The sequence below is a fragment of the Hemiscyllium ocellatum genome, chromosome 36 (assembly GCF_020745735.1).
Source record: "Hemiscyllium ocellatum isolate sHemOce1 chromosome 36, sHemOce1.pat.X.cur, whole genome shotgun sequence".
Classification (NCBI taxonomy): Eukaryota; Metazoa; Chordata; class Chondrichthyes; order Orectolobiformes; family Hemiscylliidae; genus Hemiscyllium; species Hemiscyllium ocellatum.
In genome coordinates, this window is record NC_083436.1 from 28,305,519 (window position 1) to 28,326,794 (window position 21,276).

The 21,276-nt window shown below is 40.5% G+C and overlaps 1 protein-coding gene across 2 annotated transcripts in view; it reads left to right on the forward strand.

The window, feature by feature from the left end:
- LOC132833403 (limbin-like) overlaps nt 1-21,276 on the forward strand; it is a 178,166-nt gene that overhangs the window by 150,476 nt on the left and 6,414 nt on the right. For both annotated transcript variants that reach the window (XM_060851641.1, XM_060851642.1), the window contains 2 exons: nt 16,099-16,286; nt 17,827-17,928. In XM_060851641.1, coding sequence (XP_060707624.1) covers nt 16,099-16,286; nt 17,827-17,928 — 290 coding nt within the window. The remainder of the gene's footprint in view (nt 1-16,098; nt 16,287-17,826; nt 17,929-21,276) is intronic.

Below are 21,276 nucleotides of genomic sequence, written 5' to 3' on the forward strand. Positions count from 1 at the left end.
TTCCAACAGTTTCATTTCCTCAGTTTGATGGTCACAAAAAAATCTCCGTTCTTTGTCAGCTGTTCCCATGTCATTGGCAGCCTGACCATCGCTTATTTTCATGGTGAGAAATATAGATTTACATCAACTAAAAGGTTTAGAGTTCTTTCTCTTGGGGAACTCAAGTGTTTCTAATTAAGTAGAAGCTGTTTATTAAACTGACTAATGTCCATGTCAGAATTCCCCTGTGGTTAGATTGGATTAGTTTAGCCCCAAGTGTGTATTACTTTTGAACCATGTTAGTGTGCCTGATGATTGGTAGCATTAGCTTTAGATTAGATTCCCTACAGCCTGGAAACAGGCCGTTTGGCCCAACAAGTCTGCACCATCCATCTGATGATTAACCCACCCAGACCCATTCCCCTACCCTATATTTACCCAGACTACTGCACCTAACACTATGGGCAATTTAACATGGCCATTTCACCTAACCTGCACATCTTTCGCTTGTGGGAGGAAACCAGAGCACCTGCAGGAAACCCACACAGACACGGGGAGAATGTGCAGACTCCACACGGACATTCACCCGAGGCTGGAATCGAACCCAGGTCTCTGGTGCTGTGAGGCAGCAGTGCTAACTACTGAGCCACCATGCCGCTTTTTTGTTCAAGACTAGATGAAGTGGATATTTAGTGAAAGCCAGACATGGGCCAGTGCCTAAAACAGAAAGTGTTGGAGAAATTTACAGGAATGGCAGCATCTATGGAGACAGAAACAGATTTAACATTTCAAGTCCACTGTGAGTCTTCTTTTGTCCTAGTGTTCCATTTTTGGTTCAGACTACCAGCATCAACAGTCTTTTGCTTTTATTGTGGGCTAGTAAGGGATATGCCTTACTCACTTACTTGTGACTCAGACCATTTTGATATTCAGGATCGGTAGTATACTCAGATCTGAATGCCATCCAAATCAGGTGTGAATACCATTAAGTTAGCATGAAATAAAGTGGACTGTCATCCTTGGGTCGCTAGTTCAATTCTAGCTTAAAGGAGTCTGAGCTTCTTTTATTGGGGAGCTAATGACCTAGTAGTGTTATCACTTGTCTGGGGACATGGGTCTAAATCCTGCTATGGTAAGTGGTGGCTCAGTGGTAATGTCCCTACACATAAACTGGATTCAAGTTCTATCTGCTCTAGAGGTGCTTAATAACATCTCTGAACAGATTGATTGAAAACATAGGTTAAGTAGAAAGATGCTGTTGTCCCAGGGGAACATAGGCTGCTGTCTCATCAGGGAGAGGGAGAGACAATTGTCAGTGAGTTTAAACTGAAGGTTAGTATGCCTCACATGAGGGGAAGGATTAAGAAGGTGAGACCTCCATGGTGACCTCAGCTGGTTCAGGAATTGAACCCATGTTGTTGACATCACGCTGCGTCACAGCCCAGCCAACTGAGCTCCATCTACCTTGCCCAAGAATGTGATTTGACCCAATCTTAACATGTTATGTTGCATCAACTGGAATCTTTTTCATTTAAATTGTTAATATAATAGACACCTGTGTCGGGTTGTTGAAAATGTTGAGTTCTGCACAATCAAAGGGAGTAAATTTGCATCTCGTCATACTGTGGTGGAGTTAACCTAGAATGAAAATGGCTATTGGATAACTTACAATATCTTGCGAATCAGAATAGAGTTGTGTTGAGGTCAAAAATTAAAACTGCTTTGACAAGGAGGAGATAAGATATATTACAGTTTGGAAAAATGCCAACTTGGCATTTTCTGCTTTAATCTGTTTTAGAACTGGTTTAATCTGTTGAACACTAAACATTCATACATACCAACAAATGAATGAGGTGCAGAAGTAGGCCATTTAGCCATCAAGTTTATTCCAGCCATCAGTAAGATCCTGGCTGAATTTTGAATCCTGTATTTCCAATTACTCTGAATAACCTTGGATTCCCTTACATAACAAAAATCCATCAACTACCATATTCAATCTCACTGCTTCCACCATCTCACGTGACAAAGTAAGTGATAGGCTAAGTGAATGGACAAAACTGTGGCTGGTGTTCAATGTAAGCAAATGTGAGGTCATCTGTTTTGGACCAAGAAAAGACAGCTCGGGGTACTATCTAGATGATGTGAAGTTAAGTACATTAAATGTCCAAAGAGGTTCAGGTGAATAGATCTTTAAAAGTCATGAGCTGGTGCAGAAAATATTCAAAATAAAAAGACAATTTGAATGCTGGTCTTTATACCTAGAGGACTGCAGTACGAGGATGCAGAATATATGCTACTGTCATATAAAACCCTGGTTAGACTCCATCTGGAGTACTGTGAGCAAGTCTAGACACCACACCTTATGAAGGATATGTTGGCCTTGGAGGGAAATGTAGGTTTACAAGAATGATAGCAGGACTTCAGAGGAGAGATTACACAAATAATTTTCTGAAGAATTTAGAAGGTAAAGGGGTCATCTGATTAAAGTCTTCAAGATATTAATGGGAAAAAGACAGGGCTGATACAGATAAGTTGTTTCCACCAATTAGGGATTCTAGCACTAATCTGAGTGATAGGGCCAGACTGCTCAGGAGAGATGTTAGGAAGCCCTTCTACACACAAAGGGTGGGAGAGGTTTGGAACTCTCTTGTACAAATGGCAGTGGATGCAGGACATGTTCTTAATTTTAAATTTGAGATATTTTTTGTTAAGCAAAGGTATTAAGGGAAGGCACGTATAGAGAGTTAAGCCACAGATCGGCCATGACCTCATTGAATGGTAGAACAGCGTTGAGGGCAGAATGGCCTACTCCTGTTCCCATGTTAGAGTAACAAAGCCACAAACCTTCTCAGAGTGAACATTTCTCATTTTTGACCTAAAAAGGCGATTTCTTTGAAGTGGCACAGTGGCTCAGTGGTTAGCATTGCTGCCTCACAGTGCTAGGAACCTGGGTTCGATTCTAGCCTCAGGCGACTGTCAGTGTGAAATTTGTACATTTTTTCTCCGTGTCTACATGGGTTTCCTCCCACAGTCCAAAGATGTGCAGATTAGGTGAATTGGCCATGCTAAATTGCCAATAATGCTCAAGGATGTTTAGTTAAGTGCATTAGTCAGGGGTAAATATAGAGTAGTAGGAAAGGGGAATGGGTCGGGATGGGTTACTCTTCGGAGGGTCGGTGTGGACTTGTTGGGCTGAAAGGCCTGTTTTCACACTGTAGGGATCCTACAGTGCCCCTAGTTCCAGACTCACCTAAAAGTAGAAATACCATTTTCATGTCCACCTTATCAAGAGCATGAAGGATCTTTTCAACTTCAATCAAGTCTCTCCTTATTATTCTGAATTTTAGTGAAAACAAACCAGTCTGTCCAGCCTTTCCTCATTGGACAACCCACTCATTCCAGGTATCAATCTAGTAAATTTCACACTTGCCTATATTATACTCCAAGTTTTTGCCCACTCATTTAACCTATATCTGTCAACCTGCAACCCTTCTCAAAAAACCAATGTCCCAGCACTGACCCCTGCAAGACCCCAGTCATCACAGCCTGCCAATCAGAAAAGAGATCAGTTCATTCACTCTATTTGTTCTGCCCCAGCTCGTCTTCTCTTCATGCCAGCAAGTTACCTCCTACGCCATTTCCTTCTCTTATGTTGCACCTTGTCAAATGTCTTCTGTTTGTTCTAGTACAGTAGGCCAATAAGCTTCCCTTTATCCATGATGAAAGTTATTCCTTCAAAGAACTCCAACAAATTGGTTAAATATGATTTTGCTGTCACATGGACCATACTGACTCTTTGTAATTACCATAAATTCTTCTACGTTCCCAGCTATAACCTCTTCAATGAAGTCATGTTGAGGTTGTGCAGGACATTGGTGAGGCCTCTTCTGGAAGACTGTGTCCAGTTCTGGTCACCCAGTTATAGGAAGGATATTATTAAGCTGGAGATGGTTCAGAGAGATTTACCAGGATGTTGCCAGGTATGTAAAATTTGAGTTATAAAGAAAGGCTGGGACATTTTTCACTGGAGTGTAGGAGGTTGAGAGGAGACCTTAATAGAAGTTTATAAAATAATGAGGGGTATAGATAGAGTTAATGGCAGTTGTCTTTTCCCTAGGATGGGGGATTACGAGAGCAGGGGGCACATTTTTAAGGTGGGAGGAGAGAGATTTAGAAAAGACATGAGGGGCAAATTATTTACACAAAAAGTGGTTCGCATGCAGAATGAACTTGCTGAGGAAGTGGTGGATGTGAATACAATTGCAATGTTTAAAAAACATTTGGATAAGTACATGAGTAGGATAGGTTTGGAGGGATATAGGTCAGAAGTAGACAGGTGGGATTATGTTTGTCATGGACTGGATGGACCAAAGGGTCGATTTCCTATTTTCTCCCTCCACTCTTGATTAGAGGCATTATAGTTGCTACTTTCCAGTCTGATGGAAACTTTCCAGAATATTATATCAGTCGAACAAATTCTGTAAATGTTCCTTCCATGAGAGACTAAAAATTACCAGGTTATCAATGTATACCACATCGTTGGATAATCCAGCAATGACCTTATTGGTCAGTCTCTGAAATGTAGGTGGATCGTTTTTCATACTGAATGGCATGACTTTGAACTGATATAGTCCATTTTGTGTTACGAAAGCCGAAATTGCCCTTGCTCTCTGACAGAGGTACTTGCCAGTAACCTCTGAGCAAATCCAACTTAGAAATGTAAGTTGCTTGTCCTACTTTCTTGACACAGTCGTCCAACCATAGAATTGGATATACATCAGTCTTTGTAACGGCATTGACTTTGCAATAGTCCACACACAACTGTTGGTACCATCTGGCTTTGGCACCATGACTATGGGTGAGCTCCAGTCACTGTAACTCACTTTGATTCTGCCATCTTGGAGCATGTGCTCTATCTGTTTCTGAACCTGTGCCAACTTTAGAGGGTTATGCCTATAAGGATTTTGCTTAATCGGAACCGCATCTCCTATATCTACATCATGCATAATTAAGTTAGTACTTCCCAGTTTATTTCCGCATAAATCCACATGTGATGGTCATAACACTTTTTCAGGCCATTTTGATTTTCTTGTGGAAGGTAACTCAATAATTTATCCCAATTTTTAACAACTTCCTCATTGTCCAATTTGATTTGAGGAATGTCCAATTCAGAATCCTCTCAACTTGGTTTTTCCTTCTGTGCTGTAATCATTAACAACTTCTCCTCTTGCTTTCCTTTCCTGTGAAAATACATTTTAAGCATATTCACATGACACACTGTGAGGTTTCTTCCTGTCTGGAGTCCTGATCAAGTAGTTCACCTCACTCAATTTCTTCTCCGCTTGATAAGGTCCACTAAACCTGGCTGTTCAAGGCTCACCTGTTACTGGAAAGTTAAACATCACACAATACCAGGTTATAGTCCAACAGGTTTAATTGGAAGCACATTAGCTTTCGGAATGTCGCTCCTTCATCTGGTGATAGTGGAAGGCTCAATCCTACACACAGAATTTATAGCAAAAATTTACGGTGAGATGTAACTGAAATTATACATTGAAAAATTGATTGTTAAGCCTTTCATGTTAGAATACCATGATGATAGTTTCACTTCTTTCATGTGTAAATCACAAAACCTTTTTTGAAGTTGCATTCTCAGGTTAGCTGTTAACAATGGTGATAGCTAGACAATATGTTGAAGATGTTAGCCCCCTGTGTTCTCTGAATATGCCATGATGTTTAGATTGAATCTAATCAAAAAAGTGAGATAACGGAGTGGTCCAGGACATTCAACTTCGGACCTTCGGGTGACCATCCTCCAAGGCGGACTTCGGGACAGGCAGCAGCAAAAAGTGGCCGAGCAGAGGCTAATAGCTAAGTTCAGTACCCATAGGGAGGGCCTCAACCGGGACCTTGGGTTCATGTCACAGATAGGTGACCACCATTGCCCTATACACACACACAGACACACCTACACACACACACACTCACACTCACACACTCACACTCTCACTCTCACACTCACACTCTCACTCTCACTCTCACCTCACACACACACTCACACACATACAGGCATTCCTATGCACAGATACACACGGACACACAGACACGTATACAGACACCCACACACACCCTTACAGACACACACACTTCCACATTCAGACATGCACCTCCTCGCAGACTTAAGACACTCTGCACTCACTATACATACACACACACACAGACACACTCACATTTTCTCACACTCACAACCCCCAACCTAGATAGACACGCACATGCAGACAGACAAAGACCCACATACACACATATATTTTGCGGGGTGAATTTGTACTTGAAGGGTTACATGGTACTTTGCTCAAAAACTGCATGCATTTATGTAGAACTCTGAGCTCAAAAACTGCATGAATTAATGTAAAACTCTGTTATCTCCCATTTTAGATTAGATTCAATCTAAACATCATGGCATAGACAGAGAACACAGGGGGCTAACACCTTCAACATATTGTCTAGCTATCACCATTGTTAACAGCTAACCTGAGAATGCAACTTTTTAAAAAAAGGTTTTGTGATTTACACATGAAAGAAGAGAAACTATCATGTTATTCTAACAGATGAAAGGTTAACAGACAATCAATTTTTCAATGTCCAATTTCAGTTACATCACAGCATAAATTTTTGCTATAAATTCTGTGTGATAGGATTGAGCCCTCCACTATCACCTGATGAAGGAGCGACGCTCCAAAAGCTAGTGTGCTTCCAATTAAAGCTGTTGGACTATAACCTGGTGTTGTGTGATTTTTAACATTGTACACCCCAGTCCAACACCAGCATCTCCAAATCACTGTTACTGGAAGTAGCACCAATACCTTATCCCCTGTTGCAAAATTGTGAATTTGTGATTTCTTATCCACTTCTTGTTTCATTGTATGGTGTGATACTTTTAAGTGCTGTCGAGCCGACTCTCCAGCTCTATTTAATCGTTCTTTAAAATTCGACACATAGTCCAAAAGAGTGGTCTCTGAATTCTGACTTATTAATTTCTCCTTAATCAGTTTTAACGGTCCTCTTACTTCATGCCCAAAAAATAATTAAAATTGACTGAATTTGATCAATTCATTTGGTGCATCTCTGATCACAAAAAGTGCAAATGGAACTCCCTTATCCCAATCATCTGGATAATCCTGACCATAAGCCCTCAACATGGTTTTCAGTGATGCCATCTCTCTAGCATTCCCTGTGATTCCGGATGGTACGCAGTAGGTTTGATTTGCTTTATTCCCAAGTTATCCATAACCTCCTTGAATAGTTTGGATGTAAAGTTTGATCCTTGATCTGACTGGAACTCTATTGGCAGTCCGTATTTAGTAAAGAATTTAAGTAATTCTTCTACAACCCTTTTTGCTGTGATGTTGCATAATGGGATTGCCTCTGGAAATCTAGTCAACACATCCATTATTGTTATTAAATACTTATTCCGACTTTTTGTTTGAGGCAAGGGACCTACACAATCAATTAAGATTCTTGTGAAAGGTTCCTGAAATGCTCAAATAGGTATTAAAGGTGCAGGTTTTAATAGCTGACATGTCTGGCAAACTTCATTACATCTTTATGTAGTCCAGGCCAGTAGAAATGTCTTTGTAGTTTAGCCTGTGTTTTCCTCACCTCTAAATGACCTCCAAGTGGTAGCCCATGTGCCACTCACAGTGCCTCCTTTCTGTACCCTACTAGCAAAACAATTTGATGAATCTCTGCCCATTTTTCATCTGCTTGACTGTGTAATGGTGTCCATTTCCTCATTAAGACATCATTTGTTTAGTTATAACACACAGGAATGCGTTCACTTCATTTGTAAATGCTTTTTGATATAACTGTTTTAATTCCTCATCTTTCTGCTGTAATTCAATCAGCTTAGTAGAGCTAAAATTACTTGCATGTTGACCTATTTGCTCCTTCTCTGTTCCACTTACCTAATCAAAGAAAGTTTCGGACAAAACTACGTCAGCTTCCTTATCTGTGCCTTTTGATCTCTCCTGCTTCAGCTTTTGCCTCTCTGATCTTGTGATCACATAATCAGGGAAAATTCCTGGATAACCATTCTCTAGGTCTTCAGTTGCCTGTGGCTCCACTGGCTTTTCAACTAGAGTAGGCAGCACGCTGACCAGTGAATCAGCTATATCATTAGGAAGGACAAATTGTATTCCTGGAGCTGAGAGTTTGTCCAGTACTCCTACCACTAATTCTCCACTCTTCTCTGGACTCTCTAGCCTCACTTTACATAACTGAGCATTTTTTTGTCTCACTATGAATTCCTGTTACCAGTGCCTTCTCTGGCAATAGATCCTCAGGAGTACATATCTCCTCATCCTTCAGCATTACAGACTGAGGGGATCCTGTGTCCCTTAATATTGTAACCTCCTTACCTACTACTCCTGGCCTACGTGAATAAACTTTACCCTAGCATGTATATTTTCTAAGCAGATCTGGCACCTCTGATTATCTTGTACACTCTGAGGCAGTTGTCTAACTTCCCTTGTGCTTTTTCTCACTAGTCCAACAAAACAAGCAGGCTGGTCTGGTTGTCCTACATCTGGCTTTCTCCTAGCCCACCAACACTGTGATTTCATGTGGCCCACTTTATTACAATGAAAACACTGGAGCTTTTTGACTTCTTTGTCCCCCTCAAGGGTTTCTTTTTTACCCTGTGGTGAGTTATCCTTGTGATCTTCACTGAGTTCAAAAGCTCTCTCTTTTTCTTTCTCTTTTATTCCCTTTCTTCTGCTGCTCTCTCCTTTTCCCTCTCTTCTGCTTTTAATCATAACACAAACTGTTTCAATTCTGCTGCCCTTTCCTTATCTCTCACCTCCAACTCAAGCTGCTTCATTTGCAATTGAATTCTCGCCAATTCTATAGATTTGGATGGTTTCTCCACCAAGTTTAAATGCCGAGCTACTGCTGTAATTATCTCCCCTTTCCTCACACAAACAGGCAGTTCCGATTCCAGCTTCTCTGCTAATTCTAGCAACTTGGTCTTATTCACTTTCTGCAAAACCTCCAAAGTCACCAAATCCACTTCCAGAAAACGTTTGGTGACTGAAAGAGCCATTCCTTTCCCAAGCTTTGTCTACCCAACCAAGCCAACACCCGAAATAAAGACACTAGCACCTACCGCTCGCTGTTTAAAATCCTGCAAAGATCCCCCGGTCTGTTATGGACTAGGCCAGACCAGTCAAAACATTCTTAAACAGGCAGCCGTAGACCGAACTTTGTCTTTCCTCTTTCAACTTCTTTGCTGAGGCTCCCATTCTCCACTTTCTGTTGTTTCTCATCTTCTGTGTTTTCCTTTGTTTCTTTCAGCATTTGTCTCATCAGTGTTTTGCCTTTTGATTTTCCTATTTAGGGCATGTTCAATCCCACCTTTTCAAGAATCACACTGGAACGTTATAACTGGCTAACTTTGATCCATGTTCACACCAACTTTTTCCTTTTTATGTTTTCACATTCAAGCTACAATGCAAATGGAACTTGGTGTGTTGTGTCCAGAATGCCTGTTGTTTCTCATCTATCTCTCCATGCCTCATTTATTTGTATCACATCTAAGTGCTCTTCCTATTAATATTTCCCATTATAATTTCCTTTTTACTATCTTTTCTGCACAATTTGACACTGAAAATATTTAATTATTTGTTATTAGATTGAGAGTAAGCGAGATGCTCTGTTCTATGGTCATTTCAACACAAGACATGCCCTCAGAATGGTCTATGAACTAAAAAATTTACTTATCCCTTTTAGTTTCAAGAGTTTACATTTAACAATGTCCTGCAGCATGGCTATGAACACAATAAAAGGTTAGTTTAGGTTGTAAGTTTGCACACTGAGCTGGCAGGTTTATTTTCAGATGTGTTGTCACCCTGCTAGGTAACATCATCAATGAGCCTCCGGTGAAGCACTGGTGTTCTGTCCCACTCTCTGTTTGTGTGTCTTGGTCTGTTAACGTGGGTGATACCATTTTCAGTTCTTTTTCTCAGAGGCTGGTAAAAGGTTAGTTCATTATGGAGCTGTTGCTCAAAGTTGTTTAACTAAAAACTGATCAAGTTACGAGCTAAAATATAGAGAGAAAGATTGAAGGTAAATAAGGAGAAAAGTTATGCATCAAGGTGAAAATGAGATCAGTCTGTATTATTGTTGGAAGCCTGACTTGATTGAAGATTGTCCATCCAAAGTAAAGGTCATTATAACTTGAACTCAGGTTAAGGAGCTGTGATGGTTTTTGTTATTGAATAGTTGAGTGTTACTCTGAGTGCGCTGAGCAGTACAGGTCCTAAAAGGAAGTGAGGTTTCTTTGTTTCACTTTTATAGCATTGCAGATTGGTAGCCTGGTTCAGAAGAATTGAACTTCCTTTCTTTAATGAAAATGCCACATTTGAGGACAAAATGTTATAAAATCCAAGAGTTGCTGAAGGGATGGCATCATTCAAAATGAAATCCCAGAGGTGAAAGGACACTTCACTATATCGGGTCCTTGGAGACATTAGAATAATGAGCTTCTGAAAAGATCAATAAATGTTTCTCTAGCCTTTTGGAACAAGCTTCTCTTTAATGACAAGATATTTCCTTTATTGCACTGCAGTGATTGATCACCTGATATTGCCATATGCCTCTGACTGCTGCAATTGGATTTTGCAGGATTTACCGAGAAGCAGCGAGGATTGAGGCAAATGACTGCCCCAATTCCCCTGAGTCAAATGTAATTCTCTTTCTTTATTTGAATTTGTTTTTATCGTTGGATTTGTTTTTCTTCAGGCACTCACTATGATAATGAATATTCCTGAGGTAAAAAAAACAGCTAGAATTGTGAGCTCTGCAGCTTGGTGCTCCATTATCTGAAGAGATGTGAGCACTGTTAAAATGCTAATGGCAGTGAAGTTGTTCTAAATGTCCTCTTTCTTTTCAGTTGGCCTTCGCACAAGCTGCTTTTTTCCTACACCCAGTACCCATCCTTCCTAGTGATCAATTATGATGAGTGATTCCAGTAGTTTGGGGAGTATTACTGGACTGTCTGATAACCTTGCCCCTTACCAGCTGCAAGAGATGAAAATATTTTATTAACAGATAAATAGAGCATCCTAACCTTTTGGCACAATGGTAATGTCCAGCCTCTGGGCCAGAAGGTTTGGGTTCAAGTCCCACTTGTTTCAGAGGTGTCTTAACACTTATAAATAGGTTGAGTGAAAATATTTCAAGGGCTGTTATGGTGGAATGGTCACGTCCCTAACTCTGGGCTAGAGGCCTGAGCTCATCTCACCTGTCTTGTAGATGTCATAACATTTTTAAACAAAATATTTAAAAGTAGGTCAGTACAATAAATGCTGCTTCTAACCATGTTAAAAATCACACAACACCAGGTTATAGACCAACAGGTTTTTTTGGAAGCACTAGCTTTTGGAGCGCTGGTGCTCCATCAGGTAGATGTTGAACAGGATCATAAGACACAGAATTTATAGCAAAAGATCACAGTGTCATGTCACTGAAACGATATATTGAACAAACCTAGATTGCTGTTAAGTCTCTCATCTTTTAGAATGGGTTGCAGGTTTCGGTTCATTAATACATAAATCCTAGAACTTCTCTTAAGTCAAATTCTCGAGATAACGTAAGGTTTTATCAAAAAAAGGTGGCTTCTCAGATTAGACAAAGCATTAAAGGTGTGAAATTAGAGTCAGTCTGTATCCCAATCTTGAGTCAGACTATAAAATCTTAAGTTATCTCGAGAACCTTTTATTTATACAACCTTAAGTTATCTCGAGAATGTGACTGAAAAGAAGTTCTGGGATTTACCTATTCATGAACTGAAATCTGAAACCCATTCTGAATGATGAAAGATTTAAGAACAGTCTAGGCTCGCTCAATATATTGTTTCAGTTATATGACACTGTGATCTTTTGTGATAAATTCTGTGTCTTATGGTCCTGCTCCACAGTTACCTGATGAAGGAGAAGCGCTCTGAAAGCTAGTGATTCCAAACTAACCTTTTGGACTTTAACCTGTTGTTGCTTGATTTTTAACTTTGTTTCCCCCCCTCCCCCCACCCCACCCCACCCCAGTCCAACACTGACACCTCTACATCATGGCTTTTAACCATGTTGAAATATTGGCACAGGGAAATACCCTGGCAGTGTACTATCACATTCTAATAGAAAATCTCATCCTGGCCTTTGTACAGTATCGACAGCTCTATCCATACTCCAGAAGAAAGGAGAGGTTTTTGAAACACTTCTTTGTGCAAATGATTACCATTAAACCTGAAATATTAGCAAATTTAGAATTTACCTTGGGATTGGGATAGAAATGGTTTTGGTTTCTCATTAAAATATACAAACTAATCAATCAGCTTTGAGTGAACATTGTTCAAATATGCTCATTGGCACCAAGGAGGTATTGTGTTGTTCCTGGAAAGATCTGCTGGAGCTAGTACATTCACTTCAATTCAGGAGTGATACCATAATAATTCAGACTAGAGTGATACCACCTTGTTAGTTTGTGGTGTGTGTACTGTAACCCAATCTTATGAAGGTGTGGTTCTTAAGGGGAGAAAGTGAGGTCTGCAGATGCTGGAGATCAGAGCTGAAAATGTGTTGCTGGAAAAGCGCAGCAGGTCAGGCAGCATCCAAGGAACAGGAAATTCGACGTTTCGGGCATAAGCCCTTCATCAGGATTCCTGATGAAGGGCTTATGCCCAAAACGTTGAATTTCCTGTTCCTTGGATGCTACCTGACCTGCTGCGCTTTTCCAGCAACACATTTTCAGCTCTGGTTCTTAAGGGGTTGACATGTATGTTTGAGGGTGGTCAGCCTTTGGTCTAATGAGAAGAGACTTATAGAGTGAATAAGATCCAGTTTATTCCAATCTGCGCAACTATTTATCAATTGCACATTACTGCTAATGCTGGGGGCTCCTAGACTTCAGTTTGTCTCGCATGAGACCTTACTTTACTCAGAAACCCTCATAACAACACTGCAATGGCTTGTGCTTATTGCACTCAATCAAGTATTACCCTTTTAAACCCCATTGATGTGACATATGGACTATTTCAGTTTTGTTTGTAAGCAACTGGCTAAATAGCTCCTCCGGCCTCATACCATTTTAGAGAAAATTGGAAAATAAATCAAAACATGGCTATGGGCCAGTTATATTTTGTCACTCGTCCAAACACAACATTAATTTTTTTGGCCACGTTCTTCTTATTTAATCAACTCTGACTTAGCGCAGGTGCTGTGCAGAAGTAGCTAGCAAGCAACAGAAGATCAGGCTCAATTTCCCCTGGCAGCATTGTCATGTTATAAATGCAAATGGAAATGGTCAGACTGACACCTGGCCTGGCTTCTAAACAGAGTTATTTTCAAGGAGAAGCTAAGCAATTTATTTCAATGCCAAATATTGTCGCAGAGTACATTAGGCAACTGTTTGGTCAAATGGAAGCCATGGCAGTATCAGTTATTTGGCTCTCCGTGATTTTCTCAAAGCAAAACTATCACTCTTGCATTGGCGGGCGGCAAGATCATGTTTTGTCTATTGACTTTATGTATGTGCATTTAGAATCATAAAATCATAGAGGTGTACAGCACAGAAACAGTCCCTTCGGTCGAACTTGTCCATGCCAACCAGATATCCCAAATTAATCTATTCCCATTTGCCAGCACTTGGCCCGTATCCCTCTAAACTCTTCCTATTCGTACACCCATCCAGCTGCCTTTTAAATGTTGACATTGTACCAGCCTCCATCACATCCTCTGGCAGCTGATTCCATACACGCATAACCCTCTGCATTGGTCTCTTTTATATTTTTCCCTTCTCACCCTAAACCTATTCCTTCTAGTTCTGGAAGCCTCCATCCCCAGGGAAAAGACTTTGTCTGTTTATCATTTGCTTAGATTTTGCTGTTATCTGGGCACTAAACAGTACAGCTAGAGTTGCACTTCCTGCTGAAATTGTGAGCATGGCTGAAAATAAACATCTGGGACTTGACTAAACCAGCCAATTAATTGTGTATCTCCTTGGCCATTTAGATTAAAAGATTGAAACATTGTAGCAAAAGGTTGAGAATGAAGTGTTAAGGTTAAGTAAGTAAATTCAATGTCAAATCAGGAGCACAAAGAGACAAAAAAAAGACTGCATTAAAAAAAAACAAGTAGAAAGAAGTTGACATTTTAGTTTTGCTATTTAAAATCGCCAAACTGTTAAATCCTAAAGAAATGATAGGTTAGCTATTTGAAACATCCTGTTTAGACATGTTATGACACCCACAGGGCAGGAGGAACTTGAACCCAAACCCCCTGACACAGAGCTAGAACTTCTGGTAGTTAGTTTACTGAACTAGATTGATTGCCAATACTTAACACTTACCATGGCAGACAACTTGGTTTGGTGTGGACCAGTTCAGTTTGTATCAACAGTGCAACTACAACAACTTTATGACTTCCAATGCATGGCAACCATTGGGATGATAGCAAGATATCAGGACAATTTTGTGATCAGTCCACAAGGTGGTAAAGAGATGGATAAGATGGAGCCATAAGTTAGCATGGCAATTGAGCATGTATTTAATGCAAGGTCATCTTGGTAAATGAGTTAAAGCTAGTTTTTGCTGTTCTGAAGCTTGTTAAGCAGTTGGGAGACATTGAAAATATCTGCTAGCTCTCATTCGAGAAACTACATAGCATTCCAGTGGCTAGCACTTCAATGGACACCATCTTTTCACTGCATTTGGTATTTGGTGGTAAACAAAGTGTTGAATTTGTTTTTCAAGCATGTGTTATGGGATATTTGCCAGTTCACAATTAGTGCCCCTGAAACAGTGAAGAACTGTCTTTAGACAACTAGGACACCCCAAAAAAAACTTTTTCAGACATGTTTTGTCAAAACTTTGTGGGCAGTCAAGCAACTTTCATCCTAAAAATTCACTAAAGGCTCCTTTACCTTTTTTGTATACCTTATATGGTTCACCAGGCAAGATATTAGTGCTTGATCATGGTATTCTTGCCAGAACTCTTTCTGGATTGGCTGAGGACTGGGTGAAGGATATTAGAGCAGACATGGCTGCACTAGCTGTAATGGAAAGAAGTGCAAGCTAATGTACATCTATTCCTTGATAGGCAGAGGATATCTCTCCTCCTGGATCTCTGTCACTGCGCTCTCCAATGCTCCAGAACCTGTGCGCAGTCTCGATCCATCCCTGATTCATCCTGTGGTGTGTTATCAGCTACAGCAGTGCACACCATGAGTGGAAGGGGAGTGCAAAGAGACCACACTTAAACCACCACAAAAATTGCACCTTAACACTTGTGTGCTAAACCTACAGGTTTCTGCTTAGCGTCTGCAGGCAAGTCCAATTTAAGAGAATCAGCAATGAGAACCAAAATCGTCAGCTAAATTCAGTCTTTCACACATCCATGTTTTATTCAACCAACATCCGTCAAGAGTCACAAAAGTCTTGTGATGAAGGATGAAGGACTTATACCCAAAATGTTGATTCTCCTGCACCTCGGACACTGCCTGACCTGCTGTGCTATTCCAGCGCCACATATTTCAATTCTGACTCTCCAGCATCTGCAGTCTTCATTTTCTGTCAAACACCCATCAAGAGTTTGTTTTCACACTTTGGTCAAAATGCCCCACGGGACTTTCAAAAAACTAATGGCAGAACAGCGCAACTGGGAAACAATCCTTGGATATGTGTGTAACCATATATTTACCTTTTGTCTGAAGTCTCTGTACATCCTACATGTTAATAATAACCAGTAGCATTAGTCGATATTATTTTGACAGCAAAATTAGATGTTGGGATGATAATTATTTTCAAGTGTTTGAATTTGGTATATGCTGATTGTGTTTGTAGGCTACTCTCAAAACATGATTCCACCATTATTTGGATTTTGAAACATCTGGATTTAAAACTGCTCATTCTCACCACTACATAACATTTTGTACATGCCTATCAGCCATTTTCAGTTGTGTGCAGGAATCAAAACATTTGAGCAGTTTTTTTATTGAATTTCCACTTGATGCATTCTTGTCTATAATACACAAAGTGACATTTTTCTTATCAACCTTTTCTCTTTATTGTAGGAGATGAAGCTAGCAGCTTATCTTGTGGAGCAGCTGGAAGTGCCAATGACTGAGTTTCAGGCACTGCTAAATCTGCTCCTCCCCAATGCTACTGAGGAGGAATCCACTCTGATTGTAAATGGAATATATTCTGAGAGAATTATTAGCAGTAAGATAAATAAGGGTAAAGCAGATGAGAGTGGGAAAAGGTAAGAATTATTGATGTAGAAAAAAGTAGTTGTTACTGGTCTTTGAAGTCAACTTTTTGCAGCAATTTGCTGATGCATGCTTTTCAGTTTTGTTGTAATAAGATTGATATCTTAACTAGAGAAGGCACATTCAAGTGGAAGGCAGTAACTATAAGATAACTTGGACAGGATTTCAGATTTGTGTTTCAGTGACAGATATGTTCCTTTCCCCTTAACCGTATAAAATGTACAGTTTGAAGCCTCCTTACACAGTCGCTGGTTCTGATCAGTATTACAACTATTGTGAGTTGTCCTTCATCTTGGCCAAGTTTTATATTCCCAGGGACTCATTAATAGGAAATCCATGTATTTCTGTGCTTGAGCAAGACAGCCTGTCACCTCAGATCAAACCAGCTTGAGCTGTCAACCTATAAAGAAGCAAGTTCTTGAAAGCAGCCAAGTGAGAAGGCAGATCTTCATCCGACTGTGGGCTCAGAGGGTTGCTTTGCAACATTTCCATATGCATTGTAACCATGAATTCTTACAGCAATCTTCAAGCAACTGCTGTTTATCATCCAATTACTTATTTATTGATATTATTTGTTTCCCTCAAACACAAATGATCTTTTTCTTTTGCTCTTATAGATAGAAGGCTTCCTTTGTAGTGATGTTTTGTTATATTATCCCAATATGTTGTGTCTGGCTGATTTGAAATTGATTAGTTAGCAGCATAATTTTATTCATAATAAGGGTCTTCATCAGGCTGATTGTGATTTTCTTAATTGGTTTCCCTACAGAGAAATGCATTTTTCCCCCTAGGCCTGTACGTTCTCACGTGCTTCCCTTTATTATCTTCACTACACGTAATTGTTAGGCTTGAATCTTTCTCCAAGGAAATCAGCTGGCACTTTTTAATGGAATTTCGACGATAGCATTTGACTTGCTCTGAAGTCAACTGGAAGAAACCACAGATGAAACAGAGCTTGAAAAGAAATGGATGAATGGGAGAGGAGAGAAGAAAGAATATAAACAAACAAGAGAGAAAGGGAAATGGTTCATAAACTGTCTCTGTATTAAAAAAAAACAGAAAATGCTGCAGACACGAAAGAGGTTGGGTTTGTGAAAAAAGAGACATAATTAATAATTCAGCTCAATCATTAAGTGTCAGAAGTGGACAAAATTAGAGATGTAAAAGATTTTAATCAATGCAGAGCTAGTTTTGAGGGAGGGAAGACCCAAAGGGAATATCAGTGACAAAGGGGAAGGTAGGAGAGATTAAATTTTTAAAAAGTGATGATTGTGCAAAGCAAAAATGGATAAAGGAGAAAGTAAGATTAAAAAAAACCCCGAGGAATTGTAAATAGTTGTCTGAAATAAGGGAGTGGTTATGATAGAATTTGTTGAACTCGGTGTTGCATCCAGAAGGTTGTGAAGTGCTGAATCTAAGGTTTGCAACCAACTGTAGAGTGTGATAATAATAACTAGCATCTTCAGAGCTAAATGTGGATACTCCAGAGTTTTGAATACCTGATTTGTCACAGTTTCCATCTACTTTTGCTAGGAGACTTCAGAGGTCAAAGAAATCACTTGACCTAAAACTGAGAAGCAAGCTCATTGGTGAATACCAGGAGAATATACATACACCCTGCAGCAACAAAAGAAGGTAATAATTGTTAATGGTGCATGATCATTTCTTCAAATTTAAACTACCATTCAGAAGCATAAATGCTAGATTAGCATAGCAAAACATTAAAAATAATTGTAATTTTTTTCATACAATTAATTACTTTTAGTAAATACTTATACAGGTGACTACATACTATTAATGTTAACTACTACTTTTTAAAAAGATTCCAATAGTTATGTTGATAGTCCAGTCAACAAAGAGATCATTAGTGCAGCTTTAGGTTCTGCATATTAGAGTACCAAGGTTTATAGACACCTCTGTTGTTTAACTGATACCACTAGGAGCAGAATAGAATCCTTGAAGTGTGGGAGAAGGCCATTTGACCCAACAAGTCCACAATGACCCTCTGAACTGCTCCCTCCACCCCCACCAGACACACACCTCTACACTGTAATCCTGCACTTCCCATGGCTAATCCACCCAGCCTGCACATCTCTGGACAATTTAGCACAGCCAATCCGTGTAAACTGCGCATCTTTGGACTGTGGGAGGAAACCCCACACAGACATGGGGAGAATGTGCAAACTCCATTCAGACAGCCAAGGCTAGAATCAATCCCAGATCCTTGGTATTGTGAGGCAACAATGCTAACCACTGAGCCACTATTTTGCCCTGGGTTGTTATGAAGCACTACAATTGGTTCTAACATCTCTGGATTAGAGAATAAAAGGAAATATGGAAAGGTGCTCTCCTTGTAATGATTAATGAGTGATCCATGCTGCCATGATGTTTCTACTGTTTAACTTACATCAGAGTTGTAAGATGACAAAGTATATTTTAATAAGAAATTAGAAATCAGAAGAGAAAAGGACAGAAGAGATTGAATAGATGCTGCAGTTGCAAAAAGGAATAGATTAACATATAATCTACTAATTATTTATTGAGAAAGTATAAAAATATGTTAATAAATAAGATATGGGCAAAATGTGCAAATAAATAGGAATATTTTGGAAATGAATCTGTACATTTGCTGATGACACTAAAGTGGAAAGTTCACAAATGGTAAAAAAGGATTGTAAAGGAATTCCGTAAGACATAAACGGGTTGATGGAATGGGTAGACAGGTGGAAAATGTAATTCAGTATGTATAAGTCAACAGCAGGTAATTCATTTTTAGATGGAAACCAATAAATGGCTTGCATACCACCTATCACGCAGACAGGTCGTTTGGTTAACCGGAATATGCTCATGTTTATGTTCCGCACAAAGCTTCATTGCTCTATTTTATCTTGGCTGAAAATGTGTTGCTGGTTAAAGCGCAGCAGGTCAGGCAGCATCCAAGGAACAGGAAATTCGACGTTTCGGGCCAGAGCCCTTCATCAAGCCCGTGGGCCCGAAACGTCGAATTTCCTGTTCCTTGGATGCTGCCTGACCTGCTGTGCGTTAACCAGCAACACATTTTCAGCTCTGATCTCCAGCATCTGCAGACCTCACTTTTTACTCTATTTTATCTTGCCCTACCAACATATTTCTTTAGTCCTTTCTCCATCATGTTTGTATTTAGTTTTCCCTTAAATGTGTCTATGCTATTGGAGTCAACCATTCTACTTGTGCATTCTAAACACTCACCAAAATGAGAGTATACAGTAAATGGGAACCTACTGAAGGCTACAGGTGAATTGGAAAAACTAGGGTTTCAGGTTCATAACACTCTCAAAGTACAAGTCCAGGCAGACTTGTAAAGAGAACGTTGGATAGTTAACATTTATAAATGGGAGCATTGCATCTGTATAATTTAATAGTAATGAATTTACATAAAGTATTCATTAAGCCACATACAGCAAACTGTTTTGGATACTTCTCAAAAGGATAATAAATTGTTTAAGAGTGTGCAGTGTTGACCCATCAAAATGATGCTAGGGATGGGAAGCAATAATTCTGAAGAAACGTTTGAAATACAGGGGCTATTTCCACTTGTTTCTGCCCTCCTCTTCTGTAACCTCAACCACCCCCTCCCCCTGCCTCAACCCATGAAATCCTTCACCCCATAACTCACAGCCCTCACCTGAATCCTCCACGATCCATCAGGTGCTCTTTCAGCCTCTTTTTGTGGCTCTGATTAACCCAAGAGCTGCCAGTCCCTGATTCTAACCCAAACCCTGAACGCATTAAATGGTTTAATTGGATTCACTCTCTCAGCGGAGCAGGTAAGGGCTGTTTGGCAGTTGCTGCTTGAAGGCTCGGTGACGTTTGTTTAACGGTTTAAATTTGAAAGTTTTTTTTTTAAAAAGTGCGGAGTGGACCCGGAAGATGGTGTAGTGCAAGCTTACCTGGGTAAGTTTTTTTTCCTATAAAGGCGCGCAGGAGAGGAACCCGAGGCATTACAGAGGTAGTGCCTCTCACCCGCCCTCCACCTCTAATGTAATAATAAGACCTGTTGTGGTAAGAAGGTAAGTGCTGCATTTTGCTTGTTCTAGTGTTTAGACCTAGTTTTTTTTAAAAGGTTACTTTTAGAGGGATGGCAATGAAGGCAGTGCAATGTTCCTCTTGCAACATGTTTGAGGTGAGGGATGCCATGGTCGTCCCTGCTGATTACACTTGCACCCATCTCCAACTCCTCTAAGACCGTGTTAGGGAACTGGAGCTGGAATTGGATGAACTTAGGATCATTCGGGAGGCGGAGGGGGTCATAGATCGGAGCTTTAGGGAAGTAGTAACTCCAAAAATTGCAGACAGATGGGTGACAGTGAGGGGGACTGGGAGGAAGCAGCTAGTGCAGGGACCCCCTGCGGCCATTCCCCTCAAGAACAAGTATACCGTTTTGGATATTTGTTGGGGGGACGACTTACCAGGGGTAAGCAATGGGGTTCAGGCCTCTGGCACAGAGCCTGTCCCCATTGCTCAGAAGGGAAGGGTGGAGAAGAGCAGAGTTATTGGGGACTCTATAGTTCGGGGCACAGATAGGCGGTTTTGTGGGGGCGAGAGAGACTCACATTTGGTATGTTGCATCCCAGGTGCAAGGGTACATGACGTCTCTGATCGTGTTTTCCGGGTCCTTAAGGGGGAGGGGGAGCAGCCCAAAGTCGTGGTCCTGGATGTTAGGCAGGCTTTCAGGGAGCTAGGTTGGAAGCTCAGAGTTAGAACAAACAGAGTTGTTGTCTCTGGTTTGTTACCTGTGCCACGTGATAGAGAGTCGAGGAATAGGGAGAGAGAGCAGTTAAATGTGTTGGTACAGGGATGGTGCAGGAGGGAGGGATTCCGGTTTCTGGATAACTGGGGTTCTTTCTGGGGAAGGTGGGACCTCTATAAACAGGATGGTCTACACCTGAACCTGAGGGGCACCAGTATCCTTGGGGGGAGGTTTGCTACTGCTCTTTGGGGGGG